At 38.4% G+C, this 23,910-nt stretch overlaps 1 protein-coding gene across 3 annotated transcripts in view; it reads right to left on the bottom strand.

Annotated features, from left to right (window-relative positions):
* Window positions 1-23,910, bottom strand: part of LOC307160991 (single-stranded DNA-binding protein 2) — a 66,765-nt gene that overhangs the window by 1,961 nt on the left and 40,894 nt on the right. For 2 of the 3 annotated variants that reach the window (XM_079875410.1, XM_079875408.1), the window contains exons 5-17: window positions 13,058-13,147; window positions 7,635-7,718; window positions 5,695-5,754; window positions 4,782-4,848; window positions 4,588-4,655; window positions 3,022-3,086; window positions 2,864-2,909; window positions 2,611-2,646; window positions 1,933-1,987; window positions 1,351-1,421; window positions 462-540; window positions 326-354; window positions 130-231 (exon numbers count right to left, since the gene is read on the bottom strand). In XM_079875410.1, the coding sequence (XP_079731536.1) occupies window positions 130-231; window positions 326-354; window positions 462-540; window positions 1,351-1,421; window positions 1,933-1,987; window positions 2,611-2,646; window positions 2,864-2,909; window positions 3,022-3,086; window positions 4,588-4,655; window positions 4,782-4,848; window positions 5,695-5,754; window positions 7,635-7,718; window positions 13,058-13,147 (852 nt within the window). The remainder of the gene's footprint in view (window positions 1-129; window positions 232-325; window positions 355-461; window positions 541-1,350; window positions 1,422-1,932; window positions 1,988-2,610; window positions 2,647-2,863; window positions 2,910-3,021; window positions 3,087-4,587; window positions 4,656-4,781; window positions 4,849-5,694; window positions 5,755-7,634; window positions 7,719-13,057; window positions 13,148-23,910) is intronic. The other variant, XM_079875409.1, reaches the window with a different exon arrangement.

Here is a 23,910-nt window from a genome sequence, read left to right on the forward strand (position 1 = left end):
TCTTTGCCAAATAAAAGTATTAATTTCTTGCAAAAAATCTTACTGACCCCAAATGTTTGAACAGTAGTGTATATGACTGGCAGGTGAGGGGAGTGGCAGGTCTTTGGGTTTGGGTCAGAATCTACTCACACTTTCACTTTGGAATGGGTTGAGGAAGTTGCCTCCCATTTCTCCGTCATCCCGCGGTGTGCCCGGTGGGTTGTTCATGCCTGCCATGTTGTTGGGGGAGTTCTGCAGCGAAAGGGATGTTTGACAAAGACAGTTGAGAATGAGGTGTGAAAACCTTGGGAAAAAATACTGACTGGCAAACTAAAACCTTCCTTACCTTTGGCAACCCATCCATGTCACCAGAGCCTGAAATAAATAAACATAGTAAATGTATATATTATTAAAAGGCCTTTTGTGGCTCATTAATCATATTTAGACATTATTTTGATGCAGTGTAATAAAATAGTGCTTACCTAACGATCCGTTCATATGATGGGGTTCCATGCCACCCATGCCGCCCATTGGTCCATCTGGACCGGGACCCATGGGGAACTGAGAAACACAGAAACAATCACAATCACATTCACATTCAATAAGACTGCGTCAATTATTGAATTCAAGATATAAACATTTTGAAAAGGATGAACATGTCCCCTTTGACTTCTCTGAAAGCATGTATGCAATTTTTATGAAAACAATGATCATAATGTGACATTTAGGATTAATATAACTAAGGCATAATGTACAATCAGGAGCTCATTATTACAAATAAATCCAGACAGGTCTTAAATCACACTGAAGGGATTTATTTTGAGATAACGATCGACTGGCATTATCAAGCTTATTACATGACTACTTAAGCAAATAAATAAATAATTGTACATGAAATGTTAATTTGAGTTCAAATCATATTATGTAAGAAGAAAGAGACCACAGAGTGTTATGAGCACTAGCTATTCAGCAATATTATTGATCTGACTGTACTGACGCTGTTGCATGAGAACTGAACTGAGCTGGACGATTACATCATTTCTTGCTTTATAGATTAAATTAACTAATTTAATAATTGATGATCTTTACAACAGAACTGAATCAACACTGAACTGACTTCAGCTGAACAACAACAGAAATGCATCATTTTCCTGTGAAATAAATCACATTTTTAAATATATTAACACAGAAAACAGTCATTTTAAAAAGCTACATATCACAATATTACTGTTTTACTGTATTTTTGATCAATTCAATTTAGCCTTGGTGAACATAAAAGACTTTTAACTTCCTTCACATTTCTTTCAAAAACATTGAAACAATCTTCTAATTGCTCTGGAAAATACATATCTAAACAGGAATAATACATACATTGGGTCTGTTTCCTCCTGGTCCAATTGGGTTCATCATTGTGTAGATATTTTCACTGGAGTTTGTGGAGTCTAGAAAAGAAGAGAGGAGAAGGCCATTTAAGTTTGTTTCTAAGACCAGCACAACTTCTTCCAAATACGAGACCAGATAGCCAATGCTTTAGCAGCACACTAGATCAATACAGAACATGGTTGGACTGGATTAATCACCATAATAAATGTGTTCCCTTTAATGATTTATGGCATGTGTGTGAGAAAGAGTATGAGAGAGAGAGACACAGCTCACACCCTTAATCTGTGGTTCAACATCACAAACAAAAGCGTTTGGAGTGGAATTACATTAACGTAGTGGGAGGGGTGGAGCTGATGTCACATGTTTTGTTTTCCTGCCAGAGGAAGTGCAGGTAACCTTGCAGTGATATTGAGGGTGTTAAATAGGGTGTTTGTGAAGTGCTGAGCATCTTTCTTCCTGGAGAGACATGAACCGTTTCCGGCTGTGCTGATTATAGAGACGAGGTGAGAGCAAGTGTGTGGTGTGTGAATGACATGCATAAGGGGGAGCGACAGAATATATCTACTCTACCTCCTGGGCTTGGCATTATGGGAGTTCCTGGTGGACCACCTCCTCCTGGAGGACCCTGAGGGAGGAAACAAGCGCACAAACATGAGCCTAGCTTTTTAGTGTGTAACAGTATCAGAACTACCAGAGGAGCAGTTTTTAAACAAAGAAACACTAGGCACGGGGGAGCCATTAAGCCGCTTTGACTAATGTGCAGATATTTTACTTTTAAGAGAGGCAATGCTAGGAGCAAAACTAAGCAGGATGGTAATTGCTCAAGTAAAATCAATACATTTAGAAACTTTAATATGTGCTTAGTTATGCTTTTAGTTTCCAAAAGGAAGCACTACATTTTGCAGTGTTTTTTAAGTGTTTTTTTTTTTTTTAGCTAAAGACGAAGAGGGGAAAAGCAAAAGATCTCTGCAACATGCTCTCTGAATGGTCAATATGGAAGTATAGTGTGTTTGTGTGTGTGTGTGTGTGTGTCACATTTTTACAAACTTTTATTGTAGATGCGATTAATCGTGATTAATTGATTTTACGATTAATCGTTTTGCATTAACAAAACTACATTATTTTTTGATGAAATATTACAAAGACAGCTTTTAAGTTGTTTCTTTTTTACGCAATAACAATGAGACAATTTATATATACTACAAAAAGTACATTTTGATTTCATTTTGACTAAAGTTTGGTACTCACCACGTAATTGCCTGGAGACGAGGAGGAGTATGCTATCTGTCAACCCAAGCAAAAGAATATGAATACAGTTTATTTGGGTGAGAATGAAACATTAAACTACACCACTTAATGGTAATACTATGATATATGAATATGATAATCTTTGGTATATAATAAAGAACCAGGCCAGAGCAGCAATAGTGCATGTCACATCTTTGTCTGCAGCCACAAATTTGCATGCAGATAACAGCGCACAGCGTATGTATGAACTTACCGAGTTAGCATTGGGGTTTGGCCAGGGGCCACGTCCTCCAGGTCCCCTGTAAAAAGGATAGAAAAACAGAACAGACACAGAAAAAGGTTAACAAACATGATTAATTAAAGGGATTAAATAAATGGCGACAGGGAGTGATCTCATGTTGAAGAACTCACATGTTCATTCCGGGCATGCCTGGACCACCGAGAGAGTTTGGAGGAGGCCTCATACCACCATAGTTCTGCAATGGGCATAGAAAACAAAAACACTTTTCAACAATGATTTTTATGGAACCGTCTGGATTGGAATACAGTATTAACCTTCACCAGTGTCACTGCATTTAAAAATAAATAAATACAATTTATATCATTCTCATTGTATATAAAGAATAATTACATACAAATAAATGCATTGAAATAAATCATTAAAAAAAATAAAAATAAAAATAAAAATAATAATAATAATATATATATACACAAAATTATAATACTTAAATTATACTATATTACATTTTTTTAATAAATACATTTATTTATCTACTTACTACATTTATTTATATGTAATTCTTATATATACACAAATTACTTCAATGAGCTCATTGTTTCTGCATTAAAACTGCAATTACACTGTTTAAATTAATAAATTTTTAGCTAACTGTGATTTTGTATATGTACATTTCTGAAATACATAACTTAAGTTACCTCTGATAACAGATCATTCTAAATTGTAATATGGACTCATGCACTTTCTGTAAAGCTGCTTTGAAATGATGCGTACTGTGAAAAGCGTGAACAAATAATTATTTAAAACATATATTTTTAAAATTTAATTTAATTTTATTAAATTAAAATATATATAAAAAAACATTTATTTTATTACATTTATTTGTATGTATATAAATATATATATATATATATATATATATATATATATATATATATATATATATATATATATATATATATATATAAAAATTCTAAGAAATATATACAAATACATTTATTATAAATTAATAATAAATATATATATATATATATATATATATTTATTTTTAAATTAAATAAAAATACAATTTTAAATAATTATAATTGCATATAAGATTACATTTAATTACATACAAATAGTTGTATTGAAATAAATAAATAAATAAACAAATAAATAAATGCACACCGAGTTGAAAATCTCTGTTGCCTGCATTATTTTGGAACACAATCTTTTTCAATTCAGAGTACAAGGTCACAATTTGGGGGAAAACATTTTTTTCTTTCGCTGTGGTGCTGATGATTCAGCAATGGCACAGTGTAGGAATTACTGCCCCTCATCCACTGTCGTCCGTAGCGGTGGGGATCCAACCAAACAGGTTGGGAAGCGATTGACACTATGCTAACGAAGTTCTGCTCAGGCAGACGGCGGCCCACCTGTCTGGCTGCCCGTGGGTGGAGGGCAAAATGTGACAGAGCCTTTCGGGCCTGAGGCTGCTTCTTTCTAACCCGAGCCTTTGTTCTGCGCTCTACCCAATTTGTCGAACAGATGCTGCACCAGCTGCCGATTTGTGCAGCACCTCGCTTGCCAAGAACAAGAAGGACAGGGAGAGATAGAGAAGCAAGGAGAACTCTGCTTTCAGCACAGGTGAGTAAAGAGGAGTAACAGGGTTCTTCAAACAGTCTTGGTCCTGTGGCGTTTGACTTGGACTACTTGACGACTACCAGAGGATAAATGAGTAAAAAGAGAGCTGTGCCAACCTGAGGGCCCATGCCACCCATCCCTCTGGGAGGATTCATTCTCATTGGACCGCCCATGTTAGGATGTCCTGGAAAATATTAGATTTATTTAGATTTAGAGTTATTATACAGGTGATATCATTCTTCAATCTGTATGTAAATGGCTCTGTGGTTATGAAGTGTTGGAGTGGGGGCGAGCGGACCAAGAATGCTACCTTGTGGTCTGGTTGGGTCCAAACTGTTTGGCAGGAGTGGTTGTGATCCTGGAACCCCTACAGGAGGCTGAGGAGGAAAATGAATGAAGGTCAAGGAAAGACATGGAAAGTTTTACAGAAAACATACAGCATGTTTACACTGGATGTGACCCATCTACATTGGAACAGTGTGAATAGGAGAATTTCCTTCCACCTTTTACTTTCAATGGAAATGTTCAATGAAAAAAAATTAACTTCAATTAGCCTCTGAAAATTTTACACACGCTAGTATTGCTACAGTACATCGGTTAGAAACATTATTTTACATTAGAACACCAGAGACCAGAAACATTACAACCTGGCTTTGATGTATCAGTCAAAGCCATTCAAGTGTATAATGAATAAAATGAATGTAAATCGAATCCAAAAAAATCTATTAACACAAACATCACATGATGTTTGGAAACAACCACCAGGATTCCCGCATTCTGACCAATACATATCGATGACATTTGTCCTTTTAGTAATGTTTATATACTAACATAGCATTTTTTTATATTTTTAATTAACTATTTCAGTTTTTATTTTATTTTATTTTTTAATTAGTTTTTGTTATTTTTTATATTTTTATTTAGCTTTATTATTTTAATCTTTATTTCAGTTAGTTGGCAAGGTTTTTCTTCTATTATTTTTATTTTATTTATAACAAAATTATTTCAATTATCGAAAACAGTTTAATGGTTTTAGTTTTAGTAAACAATAGCAACACTTTTTTTATAACACATTATAAAAAATAAATTAAATTTTTTTTATTCAGAATAGAAATTCCTTTTAAAATATCCTAACACTTCCAGGTTTTTCCCTGATTGTGGTGAGCCTGAAGATGTGTGTGAAAATGGAAGAACTACTGCCCGTGTGATGATGTTTTCCGTACCTGATTTGGCATGCGAAGAGACGGCCGTGGTCCACCAGGGTACCGTGGAGACATAAAAGGCTAGAAGAAGAAGAAGAAGAGAAAAAAGGAGTCATTAGCAACATGTTGCCCTATTTAAAGAGAACGCGAGAGCATTGTATAGACCAGAATGAATGAGTGCAGCAGGCCAGGCTATAGCAGATGGAATGGACAGACAGATGCACGGAGAGCAGAAGCCAATGCAAGATGCCATCAAATATGTACATTTGACATCTCTCCTTCTGTCCGTCAACACAGACTGCTCCCATTCTGTCTTTTAAACGTGCACACACACACACTCTTGTGGTGTTTCGACAAACGCATAGTAAAGCATCGGCAAAGTCAGACCTCGAGCGGCTGCACTTAGACGCATCTCAAGTGAAAATCTGGTCAGGAAGGAAAGTGACCACAACAACCCAAACGAGGGCAGTATCGTGCCTGTCTCCTGACATACAAACCATTAGAGTCGTGTGGCTGCGCGTCTAGAGATGAAACCCGATGCCACTTCTGTGGTCAAGGCCTGTGGGAAGCTTCCCGAGAGACTCTCGCCAACTTTTAGGGCTCTGTTGAAACATGTCGGCGCTGAACGGAGGAGGGATAGGCTGCAAGTGTGTGTGTGTGCATGTGTTTTTACAGCTAATTGGAGTGATTTTACCATTGTAAGAAGATGTTGTACAACCGTAGTGCTCTAATATGCAGAGTGTGTGTTTTTTTTTTCCAGGAGCAAGGAAGTGGAAGTGTCTGATAAGTGTAGGTTTCGCTGTGTTTTGTGGGTGTGCGCATGTGAGTGCACATCCACGCGCAGTCCTTCTGGTTTCAGCGCAGTCAGTGTGCTTGTGTGTGTGTTTGTGAGGGCGCTGTGTGGCGGGAGGCTCTACAATATTAATGTGCTATTGATGGGGGATGGGGTGCGGCCCAGGAGTGGAGGCCCATCTCCAAGAACAAGGAGGAGACTGAATTATTTATCCTGTTCGCAGGGAGTCGACTCTATGGAGGGGGTGGGAGGTATACAGGATACTTCACACTCCCAATATAGAGAAACAGAGGGAGGAAGAAAGAAAAAAGAAAGAGAAGACAAAGGAGGAATGGACTTTAGGGTGTACATCCAATGAAAATGGGATGTACAGTCTTTCACAACTGCATGTTTACCAGATTTTTATTGTCCACTTGTATTGTACACCTATTGAACTGTACTTCTATTCCTCACAGCCTTTCTTTCAGTTGTAAAAATAAAATGTTTTGAACTAGATCAACTGATTCTTTGAAGAGATCAGATTCAAAAGAACCATTTGTTCACAAATCAGACATCGGTACTTCTCTCATGAACAACACTAGGTGGATATCAAGACTTTCAGGGAATAACTTAATTACTGTCTTTTTCTTAAACAAATCTATTGTGCAACTTCAAAGGACTTCAAATATAGCACAAGAGTCACTTTTGTCATACTTTTATGGTACTTGTTTGTTTTTTCTTTCTTAAAGGGATAGTTTACCCGAAATTTCAAATTCTGTCACTAATTACTCACCCTCAAGTCATTCCAATACCACCAGTAATACTGGTTTAGAAAAACATGAAGGTGTGTAAATGAACTATCCCTTTAAAAATGGCGTCAACCCTGACTAAAGTCCATACAGAGGACAATTAAGCACAATTCTGCAACGTTGGTTCAAAGAATGTGTTTCTGTGAATGTTTCCAAGAAGAGGACTTGGAAAAAAAACTGAGAATTAAAAATAACCATGTAATTTACACCGTTCATCTTGCCCGAGCGAGTTGATGCCAGCATCGCCAACAGTTCTCATGTGTGCAAGTGTGACCGTGTGTATATCGAGGGTGCAAGCAAGGACACGGTGTGTGTGTGTGTGTGTGTGTGTGTGTGTGTGTGTGTGTGTGTGTGTGTGTGAGGATTGCTGTGTGTCTTACCTGGCCGTGTGGTCCCATCATGGGGTTGCTGGTATTGTGTGGGGGAGGCTGTGCGTGTGGTGACGGCTGCGAGCCGGGAGGCCCCTTTAAGAGAGAAGAGGGAGATGAGAGATGCACAGACGGCCTTCCAGTGAGGCCTGCTGCTGCCGAAGCCCTCACACACACACACACACACACACACACACACACACACACACACACAAGACACAAACTCACTCACTCATTCACTAGGCACTAAATACTGGTGGGAAACCCAAAGCTAGTGTGTGGATTTCAATGAAAAACAGCAGTTTATGAAAATCAAACAAGCAGTTATTCCATCAGAAAGTTTTCAAAACATGGCAGGATTTTTTAGACCCACTTCATCATTTTGAAGAGAAAATGTGTTTCAGATGTATAAGTGATGAGTGTGTTCAAATTCATATTTCAACATCAACCATACAACCTCAACAACAAATCAAGGCATCGTGGGACGTTAAACTCTCAGCTCATGTTGGCAATGTAAAAAAAGATCCAATGCATTGATAAGTGGATAATTATTTTCATATGATGGCTATGATGCAGAGTTTTGCACACCACAAACATATATTCTTCAGAAAACATAAAATGAGTTTATAGACCAGCAGCGTTCATGTGCTGCATGTACAGAAGAAATATTTCCACGAAACGTCACATAAAACCCATTAAACCGCTCAGTCACTCTATAATTATTTCACAGAGCATCCATTAGTGTTCATTAATGATCAACAGGCCATTGAGCTCGAGTCCAAAATGGTTCTGTAAGGAACATGAGACTTTGTGACTAATAACTAACACACAACAAAGGAGCTTAGCTTCTATTCCTCTCTCCCCGTGAACAACAAGGCCGAATGAGAAGCATATGGCATTATGGGTCCTGTGCACCTACATTAGAAGCGTTCATCCAATCACAGTCGCTCTGCAGTTCTGCCTCATTGGGGAAGGATCTCAAAACAGCGATATATAAAAATCACTTCCGACACCTTTGAGAAGATAATAACCTGCCACTTACTGGCATGGCTATCAACAGAGAGCCCTTCAATCTCCATTCTCAGGCCCTAAAGGGGCAGTTAGCTTGACAGTATTCATACACTGTGAATGACGGCCGCAGGACAGCTGCAATAGCTCTTCTCGACCACTCGGGGGCAGTGTTAACAAAGCAAACCTCTCAGTGGTGTTCACGCAACTCACAGAACAACATTTATTTGTCTGAGCACTGAACTCTTCACTATTCGAATTAAAAATATACAATAATCAGATACATTCATTTCTATGCTAATCATTTCGAGTAATACTGTCTGATGTCAACAGATAAGCTCTTAAGTTCAGTGACTAAATGAAAGAATACTTTTAGAGTGAGACAGTGGTTTCATTGGTTTTTTTCACTGTACAGTCTGTGTATGCGGTTGTGACCCATACTTATTACCGCCTCTTGACCTTTGGCCAGTGCTCAGACCTCAGACAAGCCCTCCTGCTGGTTTCAGAGGGGCTGAGGAAACCATCCATCCAACACGACCGGAAATCTGCCACACACACACACGCACACACCACACACCACAGCCACAGAACAACACATCTGTCCAGGGTACAACACTGACCCGCACACATCAACGAAAATAACACCACTGAATGAAACAGCACGTTCAGAGTCGGAGCTGTGGCTTAGCGGTTAGTATACATGCGATTATACACTCTTAAAAGTAATGGTTATTTATTGGCATCTATGGTTCCACGAAGAACCTTTAACATCCATGGAATCTTTCCATTGCTCAGAAGGTTCTTTATAGTGGAAAAAGGTTCTTTAGATTATTAAAATGTATAAAAAATCATAAATAAAATAAAAGGTTATTTTAAGAACTGCTCACTGAAAGGCTCTTTGGGGAACCCAAATTGGTTATTATATGGCATAGCTGGGGAAAAAAAACCCACTTTTGGAACCTTTATTGTTAAGTCTTCACTAAAATGCAGCTGGCCACATTTTTCAATACAGTTCCACACTCATTTCTTCATTATTTCTATCCTTTCTCTATTGTTTGTGTGAATAAAAGGCCTGAAACATACAAGACGTGCGACAACATTTATCTGTGACCAATTCATTTAATGATACAAGCAGGTTTTATAAAAGTGTGCATGAGGTAAGGAGTTTTTGAGCTGGATTTTGTGAGATTTGGTTTCTGATTTAGCTGTGACCCGTCTCTGACCTCCCTGGGAGAGTGGATCGCTGCAGGGTCTGGCATGAGAGCTGCTCTACTGACTGTCCCAGAAACCATGCGCTGATACAACAGGAATACATGAGCATATGTGTGTTTTCCCTGGCCACCTGCCTTTTTCAGAGTGGGTCTGAGGGAAGGATTAGAGGGGTCTAGGGATGCTCAAGGCCTCTTTAACTCGTAGTAGCGCTGAGGTCGCGACTGTTCATTACACCTCATCACACACAGCAGTGATAGCGCTCGCTCTGCCGCTCAATGCCTCTGCCTTTCTCTGCTAAACAATCTTGGTCCTTGAGTAACACCCATTCACTTTCTCTTCCTCTCCACCTGGCTTCCTAAATAATAAAAGCAGGGGTGTGCAGTATATCTGTGATCACACTGGCAAATATCTGCATTTTTTCAATTAGCACTTTACAGTAAGGTTTCATTAGTTGACATTAGTTAACTAACTAATAATGAACTGCACTTCTACAGCATTTATTAATCTTCACCATTTACTAATACATTATTTGTTAACACTTAATGCACTGTGAACTAACAGGAACAAACAATGAACGGTTGTATTAACTAACATTAATAAAGATAAACAAATACAGTAACAAATGAATTGTGCATGGTTAGTTCATGTTAGTTAATACATTAATGTTAACAAATGAAACCTTATTGTAAAGTGTTACTATATTATCTTAATTTAAAATAATGATTCAGGTATGATTCAGGTCAGTTTACAAGGTATTCCAATATACTCTATGGTACATAACAAAAAAATCATGGTATTACTGTGGTAAACCACTGAAAAAAAAATCATTGTAGTACCCTGGTACGTTTTGGTAAAAGTGATTTAAATTGTATATTATATTGGTTTGATGCTTAAATTGACCAGAAACATATAAAATCCTAGTTTGTAGCAGTATTTTTATTTAATCAACACATGCCATAGTAAAGATAATAATCTCTGCTATTGTACCGGTTATCTGCCTTTACAAAAAAAACAACAAAAAAAATCTCTAGTATGAACTAAAATTTCTATATTGTGCATCACTAGTAAACAGATGAATGAACCCAAACCCACACAGTCCTGTTCTCTCAATGATGCTTTAGAAACAGATCTCAAGAGCAGCGCGCACACACACACACACACACACACGAGAACACCTCACACCTCTTCTCTCACTCCCTCAGCGCTGATCTGATATAAATAGCACTCCTCTGCTTCTCCAAAAACCTCCTCCACACCTCTCCGTTCCCTCCTTTTCCTCAAACCTTTTCCCTATATAGCTCTCCCAACCCTTCCCTCCCAATACAGCGGAGATTCCAGACAGCGGTGGAAAGCGTCTCCTCCCTCGACTCTGTCTTATCACTAACACTGCCAAATGCCAGGCCTGTCCATCACTGAACAAACGCTCCACCACCCCCGCTGCATTATGGGAAGGTCTGTGGATGTGTACAAGCATGTTTGATTATGAGGATATGTGTGTCCGTGCTTGTGTGCGTGTTGTTATGCGAACTCAGTGTTTCATGTAAACAGATGGGAATAAACAGGGGAAAAAAAGCTCTTTTACAAAATATATCCACATCTCCACTTCAGGACAAGTAGAGGAAATTTGTATGCAAGTTAATAGGATTTTCAGTATTTCATAACTAGCACCACCATTACTAGTGCTCCCACCGAGAATTAGGGATTTGAACAAACCACTAACTATTCTGGATGCACCGATATTTAAATACTGGTTATTACAAATAAGTCACTAATTATTTTCATCTTATGGCCTATAACTGACAAATGGGCAATATTAAAATCCCATACAAATTTAAAAAATATTTTGACAAATAATTTTTACGAATAAAACAAAAAAAATTATCAAGTTTTAAAATGCTACAGGTGAATGTAACATTCTAAATGTACAGTGTGAAAATAGATATCTATATTGAGATTTGCTAAAGATTACATTTAAGTGTTATTAAATTATTAGTGTTTTTAAAGATTAACATTAGGTGAGCATATAGGTGATGCCAAATGTAATCTAAATGTAAAAATAAAGGAAATGAGCAAGCATAATCAAATTTCCAAAATCTTGTGGAATCTGTAATTGTTTTATTGTTTCAATAAAAATGTATTTGACAAAAAAAAAATGTATATACAAAATCAGCCAATCAATTAAATATTAACAATGATATAAAACACTTTATTATTGGCCGATAACATGGTACCAATATATCATGCATCCCTAGTAACATTTCTGCACTGTTTCTGTTTGTAATGCAGACACGAATGCTAACTCAAATCGAGTGACTTTTCTTCTGGGCAGAAAAATAATCAGAGAATGAAGGAGGGAATATATCTAGAAAACATAATATCATAAAGACTTGGGTTTTGTTGACCTGTACCAGCAAGTAACCACCTAGCAACTGTTTAAAACACTAAAGAAACACCATAGCATCATGGCAGACGAAAGAGACGTTTTTCATAGACTCACACTTTCTTCAGAACAAGAAGAAAATCTACATCGCGTCTAACACCTTCATGAACACAACACGGCCTGCAGAATGGAATGAATAAAGCTGCGAGCAGATGGATGGAGGGATGATGAAGAAAGAGAAGGAAAGATCTTAGCAGGGAAGAAGGAAACAACAAAATTTGTTAAAGAGGAAAAACTCATTCAGAAGCACATGAAAAGTGGGCATCCCATTCAGTCTCTCTCTCACACTCACAGTTAAATATGTTTTGTAACACAGTTGATTGATCATCAGTCAGCAACTGTTCCCATCGATTCATTATGGGAGCCGTATTACAGAAACATCCTAACTCCAGATCTTATCCGTTCAGTAACCATGGCGATTTCCATTTGGGATCTGAAAGACTTGAGATAGGAAGAGTAATACAGCTCCAGAAATGAAACTACAGCTATTTCCACTAACATTTAGTGCTCTAAACCTCCATCTTACCATTGGATGGTAGAGGACTTTTTTTCCAGAGTGGAAAAAGGCAAAGTTGGGAATGATCTCATTCTGATAGCAGAGCTCCAGGCTGCTGTCAAGCCGCCCACAGTCACAGACAGACCCACCAGCAGCCCACGCGCACAGACAGAGAGAGAATGAAGGAATGAATGAATGGATGAATGAATGGAGCGCAGGCGTGACAGGGTGATGAATGGAAAAGTAGGCAAGGAAGAGAATGAAACCAGCTGTGCTTACCTGAAAGAAACCAGGGGGCATGGGTCCGCCTGGCATGCCGTCGTTGGGGGGCATGTTGCCCATTACGGGGCTGGGGGCTGCTGCTGCACTCTGGGAAACAGAAAGAGGGAACAAGTTAGTATAGGGATATAGAATTAGTCAACCCTGATGCAATACTGATATTATGATTATGATATATTATGATACACTCATAAATACTTCCCTTATTTCATTAATGGGTGAATCAGCGTTTTTGAACGAATCTCTTGAATTAATGAATGATTCAATGACATACATCTTTAAGTCACTTGTCGCCACCAACTGGTGTAACATTGTAATTGATACAATCATTATTTGAAGCACCAAGTTACTCCCAGAAGGATTTGCTCTATTTTGATGACTTTCATAGACATCAGTGTTTATCTCGGTTCTTCTGTGATAATATGAATATTTCTAACACAGAAACAACAATACTGTGTGGTTAAAAAGACTGTTTGTGAAGCTGTTTCGTACCTATACATGACAACTGCTCTCTTGGGCTAAGCGGCAATGCGAGTGCAGATTTGAATGTTCATTCACTTTTTGTCAAAGGCAAATCATTGTAATTTAGGAATGACATCGCCTGGGTGCTTGAATCGAGATAGCGGTCTTTACATGATCAATCATGCAGCTATAACATGTCCCCGTCAAGTCTTTATATATTGGTTAAAAATATTAAATGCACAATTTATAAAGATGAAAATCATTCGAGTTACTTAATCTTCTTTTAGATTCTACCATTCTTTTATGGTAGGAGAAGAAATTAAAGTTTCTTTGGCCATCTCGATCTATAACTGTCTTCCCAAACAGATGCTTTATCACCATGTTAAGCAGACAAAATACAACACGGACCACAAACAAACATTATAGGCCAAATTTGCTATGTTGGAGTTTGTCTAATTACCGCAAACAAAGCTTTTAGCTGTACAACCTCAATACACGGCTCTTAAACAGAGCATAATGTAAGTATCAGTGTGTAGTTAATACACAAGTAAGATCACTCTCGGTAAACCTGCACATTCAACACGGAGTGTGTTGTTAACACGAGACGTTAATTTGCATCAGAAAAACGCCTGCACTACAGCACAGCTCTTGTGTATCTGTGTACATACTTCTCCTTGTAAAGGGGGCATAAAACAAGCAAACAGAGCGAGAGGAGCCTCAAGTGGAATCTCCTGAGCTAGTGGAACACTTAGAGACTGGGGCCCCTTTCCTCCGCTGGCCCCGTTCCCTCTCTCTCTCAAACCTCTTTAACAGTCTGCTGCTGCTGGGGGCTTGTGTGTTTGCCAGTCTGCCCTGTTCTACCAGAGAGAGAGAGAGAGAGAGAGAGAGAGAGAGAGAGAGAGAGAGAGAGAGAGAGAGAGACGAGGCACATTGTGTGTCTGTGTGAGTGAAAACGAGAGAAAAAGAGACTAAACAAGGAGTGAAAGGGGGAAGATAAAGGAGAAAGTAGGAAAAGAGAAAGAGAGGGAGGATTAAAGAGCAAGAGCTGGCAGTCGGCTCACACACTCCCTCCCCCTGCTGTAACTCAAACCTCTCTACAGTCGTCGTACAAACAGCCACGCCACCCCTGACCTCACACACATACACAAACTCACACAGCCTCTGTCTCATACACGCAGAAACCTTGGGGTCAGTGGGCGGATCTTATCGAGCATGACTCCTCCCATATACTCCAGAAACACACACACACACACACTAGGGCTGGATTATATATTAAATACTCATGATATAACATTAGGCAACATTGTGATGACTTTATTGTGCTTTTTATTTGTCAATTAAGTTTTCCTAGACTTCTTTCACCATTCCTCCTTGTCGTGCATCTCGCAAATATGACATTGCCAAGACTGTGATGATGTCATTTACCATAAACTTAAGTAGCAAAAAAACGTTTTTTTTTTTTTAAGTTGGTGAGTTCGATTCATTTTTATGAAGCATTTCAAATAATTGTAATGGTTGATTTAAATTAATTGATTCCAAATTATGATTCAATCATTAAATGTTTGAGTGCAGAGCACATGTCCCTGAAATATATTCAATATTTAAAAAAATTATGCTGCTGGCGATATAAAATTAAGTTAAATTAAAATCATGATGATTTTAAAATGCTTTTTATTAGGCCTATTAAGTTTTATAAAGAACGTGTCATTAGTTTCACAATTCTTTCTTGTCTTGTTTCTCACAAGCTTCACAGCATTCATTTAAACTGCAGTAGAAAAAGAGCCATTAGATTTGGCAAGATTGATTCATTTCCGTGAATTAGCTTTCAATTATTTAATTAAAAACCGAATGAAATAATTCTCTCATTTGTTTGTATCAACACTCAAATATGTTAAAGTCGGCATGAAAGGAAAATTCACTTATTTTCTAAATTAACGTTATTGATCTTATTGTGAACAAGTCATCCATGCATAAGTTTAATTTCTTGCAATATTTGTTAACCTTGACATTTTTTTATCAAAATATCATAACTTGATCTTCCGGTGAAACTGCGAGAAGAATTCTCTCAGGTGACGTATACCAAGCTTTTCCAAGCATTTAGTCCGCTTAAACCCATTTAGTCCACACAGAAGTAAATAGTTAACAGAAAGTGTCACTTTTCATGCAACAAAATGTCATAATATAAATATAAAATATAAAACATATTTTAATTAATATTTTTCAATTATATTCAAAAATGGAAATGTTTAAATATTCTTCCTTGTGCTTGATTTCTAAAATAAAAAATAAAAAACAGTATAACAAGTCTTGATTATTTTTTTAACTGTATTTTACTTCTTGCAATAAAAATTTCAAACCAACTTGATAACAATAAATAACTGAAAAAAAGTAATAATAATAAAGTTTTTTAACAAAAAAACTTCGAAAAATATCAAGATATAATCTTCCTAGCTATATCACCCAGCCCCAACCTACGCAAAACAGGGCTCTGAACCGGTTCAAGGACTGAAAACTGGAAACGAACAGGAACAGGAACATGAACATAAAAAATGAAAACGATATCAAGTTTAATCATTCCGAACAAAAATGCTTATTTGAAATTACCATTAACAGGTTAATAACATTACTTTATCGTTCGGTTTAATATTTTCATTTGGCAGTGAACCAATTATGAATTCTATGCAAATGTGACATTGAGGCATCCAACGTGAGTGACATGCCCAGTTGTCAAGTCATCATAGGTAAGTCGCAATAGCAATGTTGGATCTCAGGAGTTTTTTCGAGGAGCCATTGAAGTCCGCGTGAACCGGTAGTTGCAAACGACTTTTCTCCAGTGTTGTGAAGTATTTCCAAGTGAAACGGAATATTGAACAGAGGGCAGGGTTTTACTCTAGCGCTCCTCCTCTCCATCTCTGCTCATAGCACACTACAATAAACAATTTTTTTCTGTGTATTAAATTGCACGGATTAATTGTTCACCACAAGACTAATATGTGCTAACAAAGTAAATAGGATTTTGATTTCATGACAACTTTAAAGAATTACATTTAAAAGTGTTTTGAAACCAGCGAAAATTGCAGGTTAGTATAGAACTGCTACTATTGAGGAAATAAAAATAAAAAAAAACTTAAAAAATTAAACAAGTTAGTATTGTGGCTTTATTATGGTAAATTGTCATTATTAACAATTTACAAAAAAAAAACGAGAAATGGAGTTGAGAGGTTTTTCACCAGCGAATGTCGAAAATTTGTGTTTTGTCAGTCATTAGAACCGCATCTGAGGCAGCAAGTGCATCGCATTACAATCAACTTGCAGGGTAACAAAGTTTATTGTAGATATGTGGGCGCTTTGTTTTTCCTGTCGTTTAAAACATTTGGCCTAAATCTTATATATTGTTATCTTATTAAAATTCTTATTATGAAAGACGAAGTGCTATGCACAGACTGTATTGGCTACGACTAGATGGCAAATACAACTCTTCTCCACACTTCTAATTCATAAAACATTAGCCTTTACAAACATCTTGTTTTTTAAATAAAGAAAACACAGTTCTTTATTAGCCTTGCACTACAAACAAGTGGAGACTGTCTCCAAAATGTGTTCAGCACTTCATTCACGACTGAGGCGGTTGGAGCTACTGTACGAGGTTTTGCCAACAGTTTGAGGATTCATTGGCCTTTTCAAGGTTTATCTAAGCTCTTGTATAAAAGTATAAGGCAAAAAGGTAAAAAGAAATTGTGTTATTAACCGGTATTTTTTCAAATCAAACCGTTTTCGGAACGGTAATGTTTCAGAAGGAATTTTGAACAGAACAGAAACGTTAAAATACTGATTCTGCTCGGAGTGAACAGATTGATCCCCCTCCCCTGGTTTTTAAGCCCTGACGCAAACACACTCATGAGGCAGGAAGAAGGACTGAGATTGAGTTTGCTCAACCCTGTAAACACACACACACACACACACACACACACACACACACACACACACACACACACACCCACACACACACACACACACATTGTGATACTGGCGGCTGGTACCGATCCAATACTCAAGGGAGGCGAGTGTCTGTGAACAGGGTCTGGTTCCCTGTTTCGCCTGAGATCTGTGGCTCTTATAGAGCTGTTATACAGCATCACCCCCTGTGCCATACACACACACACACACACGCGCCAAACCCAACCAATCCCAGCTAACACAGCAGTGCAAGGGGGCGTGTGGTGAACCGTAACCCGGGGCGACCAGAGAGTATTATCGCTCGGGCTCCAGCTCTTTTACGAGGAGAGAGAGAGACTGCGGTGGCTAGATATGGCTTCACACACACATGCACACGCTTAAACACACACAAAGCACTGTGTATACTGCGGACAGAGGGGAGGGACACCAGAACTGCAGTGTGTGTGTGTGTGTGTGTGTGTGTGTGTGTGTGTGTGTGTGTGTGTGTGTGTGTGTGTGTGTGTGTGTGTGTGTGTGTGTGTGTGTGTGTGTGTGTGTGTGTGAGAGAGAGAGAAAACCCAGTCCTGCGAGTAAGATTCGGCTCTGTTCAGGTGCATAAAGAGAGAGTGAGGAAGAGGGGGAGAAAGAGGCCTCCTTCGTCTTGTTGCCATGACAACTCCGACCTCAGCTCTCCCTCTACAGTGCCATTAAAACCCTCAGGCCGTCAATCATCCGCCAGTAGGGAGAGCGTGTGCATGTGTATGTGTGTGTGTATGCATGTGAGAAGGGAGGGACCAAGCTTTTCAGCGCTCGTCTCGTTGCTCACTGATTACTGCCATCATCTCATCAACCCATTAAACAGCAGCTCATTTCGGTATACACACCTCTACACCAGCCACTAAATAACAGTACTCGTGTAAACATAAACATACACAACACACGCTCTCTCGGGTATTACGCTTCAGCACGGTACTCAATACCCGCTGCACAAGTAAACAAACACTCGAGCATGCTCGCATAAACACTTGGGGTTTATATCTCAACACCAGTTGCAAAACTAATATTCGACACCCAGTTCACAGAGCTTGAGAAAATAGACACACGTGGCTCATACTAAAAAGTACTGTGAGTGTACACAGTATGCCAAGAGTATCAGAATGAAATTGTGTGACCACCATATTCATATAACTTACCTTAGCATGGTGAGGATATTTGCATATTTTTAAACAAGGTTGAGTAGAAATATATATTTTCTACTCAACCTTGTTTAAAAATATGCAAATAGTTTATAGTTTTACTTTCTCACAATCTTGCTCGGAATGGTGGCTCCATGTTCTTTCCCCCAAAATGTTCATATGAGAACTTTAAATATTCATTTTGGACATACAGTATAGTGAGGTAAAATACTGCAGTAGTTTAAGGTGGCATGTAAATAGGGTGGGGATATATATATTTTAAATAATTAGCATGATGGTACTGTCCAGAAATTATGTTCTGTCATGACAACTCTCGGAGTAATTGGCATGGTAATGGGTATGCCAATGTTGTATGTTTGGTCTTGGCGGAATAGATCTGCTATGCTGCTGCTTTTATTTTTTATTTTTTTTATTTGCTGTACAATATAGCATACATGAATTACCCGTAGCAGATCTATACAGGTGGAGCTGGGGAAGGTGGAGGGTTTCTGAAAACGCGCTGCACTGCTAAGGCAAATGCTACCCAAGTATTTGAAGTTTGAGCAGAGAGCTGGCTACTTATATGGCAGGAACCAATCAGCAGTGCCCTATAGATAACAATGTGATTATGAACAGGTGAGTAAAAGGACCTATTAGCCTGCACCATATAGAGTTTCATGCCAGAACTTTGTATTTGTTATTTTCAACAACACAAAAAAGGTAGTATGAGGGTTTTTTTTACCACTATGCTTTATTTATTTCATTTATTTGGTCTCGTCTTGGGGTATTGTTTCTTTGCAAAACAGTTCCTACACACCACACTGCCACTCACAAACATACAGCTCAAGAAAATATGTTTAATAAAAACATCACCAAGGCTGCTTCTCTCATTCATTTGCATTTCAAGCTGAACTTCAGTCAATTAAACCTTTAAATATATAAATGTTATCGGGCCGAGTAGCGTGACCTGTGGCATCCCTGAATGCCTGGCTGCTGTAAATAGTCTCTTCTTTGAGGAAAGACCTTCAAGCAGCTGTGCAAGTTATTAAAAATGATTCAGCAGGCAAAGTGGGAGGCGAGAATCAGACCCTTCAGCTCAGTCCAGCATTCTTAACCTTTGCATATCTCCTCCTCTCCAACTCTCTCCTGATGGCATTCTCTCTGGTGGCTTCCATATCCTTGCTTTCCTCTCATTCGCGTTTCTCTCCACCCTCTCGCTCTGTTCCCATCTCTCTTGTACTCTTCTGTGCAGCTGGAGTTGAGTCTATAAAGATTAGCTGGAAAGACCTGCATGCATAATCAAGCTGAGGACAGGACAGATGTGTCGTTAACCGAATGGGAGATGTGCATGTGTAAGAAGCTGTGAAGGAAAGTGAAGTGAAAGTCGGTCGTGAGGTGAGGCTAGTCCACTGACTAAAGCAACTCCAAGCACAGAGGTACCAGAACCTCAACATCTGTCCTATGTATCTGAACTTTATGGGCCTAAACCCAGTTTCTATAGGTTGTCTGTGCTAAAGAACAGCTTTCATCCTAAAATGTAGCCTGTTTAATGTTTGTTTTTAGCTAGAAGTCATATGTGTAGCGCGATGGCAAGAAGAAAAATATATACGAATATAAGAGAACTGGGTGAAATTAATGAGAGGCACTAAACAGAATTAATTGGTTTGAAATAACAGTAGAGAATGAACCTTATCAAATTTTGTAATTTTAGCTTTTTTACCAACAACAACTAGCCATCAAATTACCATAGCTTTCGGGCGTCCTTTGAAATATCTTAAAGCTAAGAGAGACATCATTCTCATCCACTTTTACTTTCGTCAATACAAATACAATCCTCATCCTTTATTGGATGGAAGCACATGCATCCCATACTGACAATCTTCTTCAAAACAGTTGCTAACATGTTACTTTAAAATGTGATCATTTTGTCAGCAGGTTAACCAAAGCTGAAGCCAAAGCACGTTCATCAGGGCATTATGTTCAGGCCTAGAAACGGTTTTAACGCAAACACACCAATGTCCCCGAGCATGTCCGTTCACATGAGCCTCACATGCCAGTGAGCACTGACCCACTCGCTATCACCTTCCACAGATAAGACATGGAGATAAACACCTGTATGGGAAAACACACAGCAGATTCCATCTCGGCAAACTTAACTCAGGCACTGTGAACTACTACTAATGAGGCTAACATGCTGAAGTACTCTAACAGAACAAGAGAGAGAGAGAGAGAGGGAGAGAGAGGTGAAAGCCAGGCCTTGTAGCCTTTCATTAGGCCGGTGACAGCCCCACAGGGAGAATACTATGTCACAGACCTCTGTGAAACAAAAGAAATGAGGGGACAGAAACGGCTGCCAAGACCACACTGCTAATTGGAGATAATTAATGCCATTAATTAGGCACTGAGAGGGAGGGAGGCAGTTATGCAGAAGAGAAACAGGAGAGGGACGGTGAACAGTACCGGGAGAGCACCGAGCACAGAGTTTCTGGTTTGCGCTCACAGTGTCCAATTCCTCTGTGACCCGGGTAAGAGGGGGTAGATGGCACCTCAGAGCGCACCTTTTGGCCCACGGAAAATCCGCAATGCAAAATAAGGCAGTGCACTTTTAAACTCGTAGTCGCGGGGAGAGTTACAGGCAATGGCCCAGCTAAAAGATACAAGGCAGGACTGAAAAAAGGTATATTATGTACAGTACACTGGTTGCTCCCTCAGTCCACATACATTCCAGTGAACACGAGTTTATGTAAGTGATAATCCTCTGTTTTGCGTCGAGTGGTTCTATGCCTCCACGTTGTGTATTAAAATCGTTTAATGCACACTGCACAACGTGGATTATCCCGCTGGTACCATGGTCTTCTGCCAGCATTGACAACTTAAAGCTGTTATATATATTGACTGGAAGGGTAAAAACGACGGTTATTTTCGTCAGTTACGGCTCGTTAGATCTAGCAATCTGCCCGTTTTAAATCAGACAAATAGATAAAGTAGTGTGTAAGATTACATTTACTTGAATTAATTAACTATAGCATTTAATTGAATTAATTACGGAGAGAGAGAGAGAGAGAGAGAGAGAGAGAGAGAGAGAGAGAGAGAGAGAGAGAGAGAGAGAGAGAGAGAGAGAGGTGTGTGAATTACCTGCATCTGTGCAGTGTGTCTCTCTATTAAAGGAGAAATCCGGTCAATTTTAACATTGAGCTCATTTTTTTGTCAATTTGGAGTGCTGTCAGTACAGAGAACAACGACAAAAATCGGTGTTGCCTACACCGTGTTATCCTCTTTTTAAAATTTGCACCCTGTTGACTTCAATGGGGCAATATTTAAACCTGCTTTTAGCCTCTTAACATCCTTGATGTGTCATTACAAGTGCACAGGTCATGTGAGTGATTCCTTCAGAGTGAACACGAGTGAATCTGATTGCAGTAGATGTGAAAGAAATGGATAAAAATGATGTTATTTAAGCCAGCGCAAATACTGTAGTAGTCGAAAGTAGTCGATTGTCGAGTTCACGCGCATAGGTTTAGTTACCTATGATCACGCGCGTGTACTCGGCAATCGACTACTTTGGACTTCAACCGAAAACAGGATGTAAATACAGGTATTTGCGCTGGCTTAAATAACATCATTTTTATCCATATCTTTCACATCTACTGCAGTCAGATTCACTCGTGTTCACTCTGAAGGAATCACTCACATGACCTGTGCACTTGTAATGACACATCAAGGATGTTAAGAGGCTAAAAGCAGGTTTAAATATTGCCCCATTGAAGTCAACAGGGTGCAAATTTTAAAAAGAGGATAACACGGTGTAGGCAACACCGATTTTTGTCGTTGTTCTCTGTATTGACAGCACTCCAAATTGACAAAAAAATGAGCTCAATGTTAAAATTGACCGGAGTTCTCCTTTAACAACGAAGCTGTGAGTTTAATCACTTCAAAACCAGCAACGTTACCCCCTCTTTGCTGAGAAATATAATGTAGCGATTCAGTATTTATTGATAAAAGTCACAGGGCAGTATTAAGTTTCTGTGCTTCTGAATGTTTCTGTGTGTGCACAGCACGATCTTCGAGCCCTGTGTGACGTGAAGTATGTGTATGTGTGCTTCAATGAAAACAGCACATTAATAGGCTATAGAACGGTAATTGAACTGACTTGGAAATTCCTGTGCATTAAATGGTTTTATAGCACACCTTTCCAGCCAATCAGAATTGAGTATTCAGACAGACCATGGTATAAACATTTAAAACATATAATGTGAATTCCACCAACTGACACAGGTGTGACAAGGTGTTTTCATGTTTTTGAAAGAAGTCTTATGATTTGCAATATATAGAAAAATCATGAACCATTATTTAAAATAACTATTAATAACTTTTATAAATAAGAGCCAAGCAGTGTATAAATTTACCATAGCGATTTTAAAAAGTTATCCAATAATCTTATTTATTGGATTTGTGTATTTTGTTGTGTAATAGATCTGCTCATGCAATTTAGGGTAATATACAACAGTGCTAAAATAACTACTCAACTGCTCATATCTTAACTTGACTAATTGAAAAACCTGAAAAAATATCTAATTAACTGAGAAATACTTGAAGGCTACATGTCACAGTTTTAACTGAATCTTTTAATATTTATATTAATATTTAACTTTCATAATGAAATAAATGAGTTTTCAAATCAAATCATTTAATTTTTACAGGTATTTGAATTGACTACTGAAATTTTAGTATGGTGACACCCTATGCCATTCTAAACCAAGGTATGACTGTATTACTGAGGCAGAGGGACAAAAAGAAAAAAATATGCTCATAAAACCGACACGTTGGGATGAGCCTGCTAAACTCAGTTGTGTCACCTAATTTCTAGCAACTCTCTCCAAACCCTGCACATTAGCACACTCCTTCCTTACATACTGACCTGAGCCCAAACATGCAACAAATCCTCCTCATGCTTTTGAAGTGAGCCACTATTGTAAATGAACATGGGTGAACACTGTGGGCCTTTGGGATACGACGTCACTTCATACTGGAATGCTTGGGCTAAAATGCAGAACGACTTTAACTCCGATAACAAATGACATTTCAGCGGAAAGATTGATTATATATGGGAGCAGGATTAAAACTCAGTCTTCTCTTCTCACTCATTTGCTTCTTAATAAAGGGATTTTGGTTGTGGTAAAGTTACTAACTATACCATTTAATTATACAAAACTGTTTGTCACTACAAGAAACTTCTCAACTAAGCAGACAGGCAAAACAAGTTGTAGGAGAGATCAAGAA

The sequence above is a fragment of the Squalius cephalus genome (genome assembly GCF_949319135.1).
Source record: "Squalius cephalus genome assembly, chromosome: 7".
Classification (NCBI taxonomy): Eukaryota; Metazoa; Chordata; class Actinopteri; order Cypriniformes; family Leuciscidae; genus Squalius; species Squalius cephalus.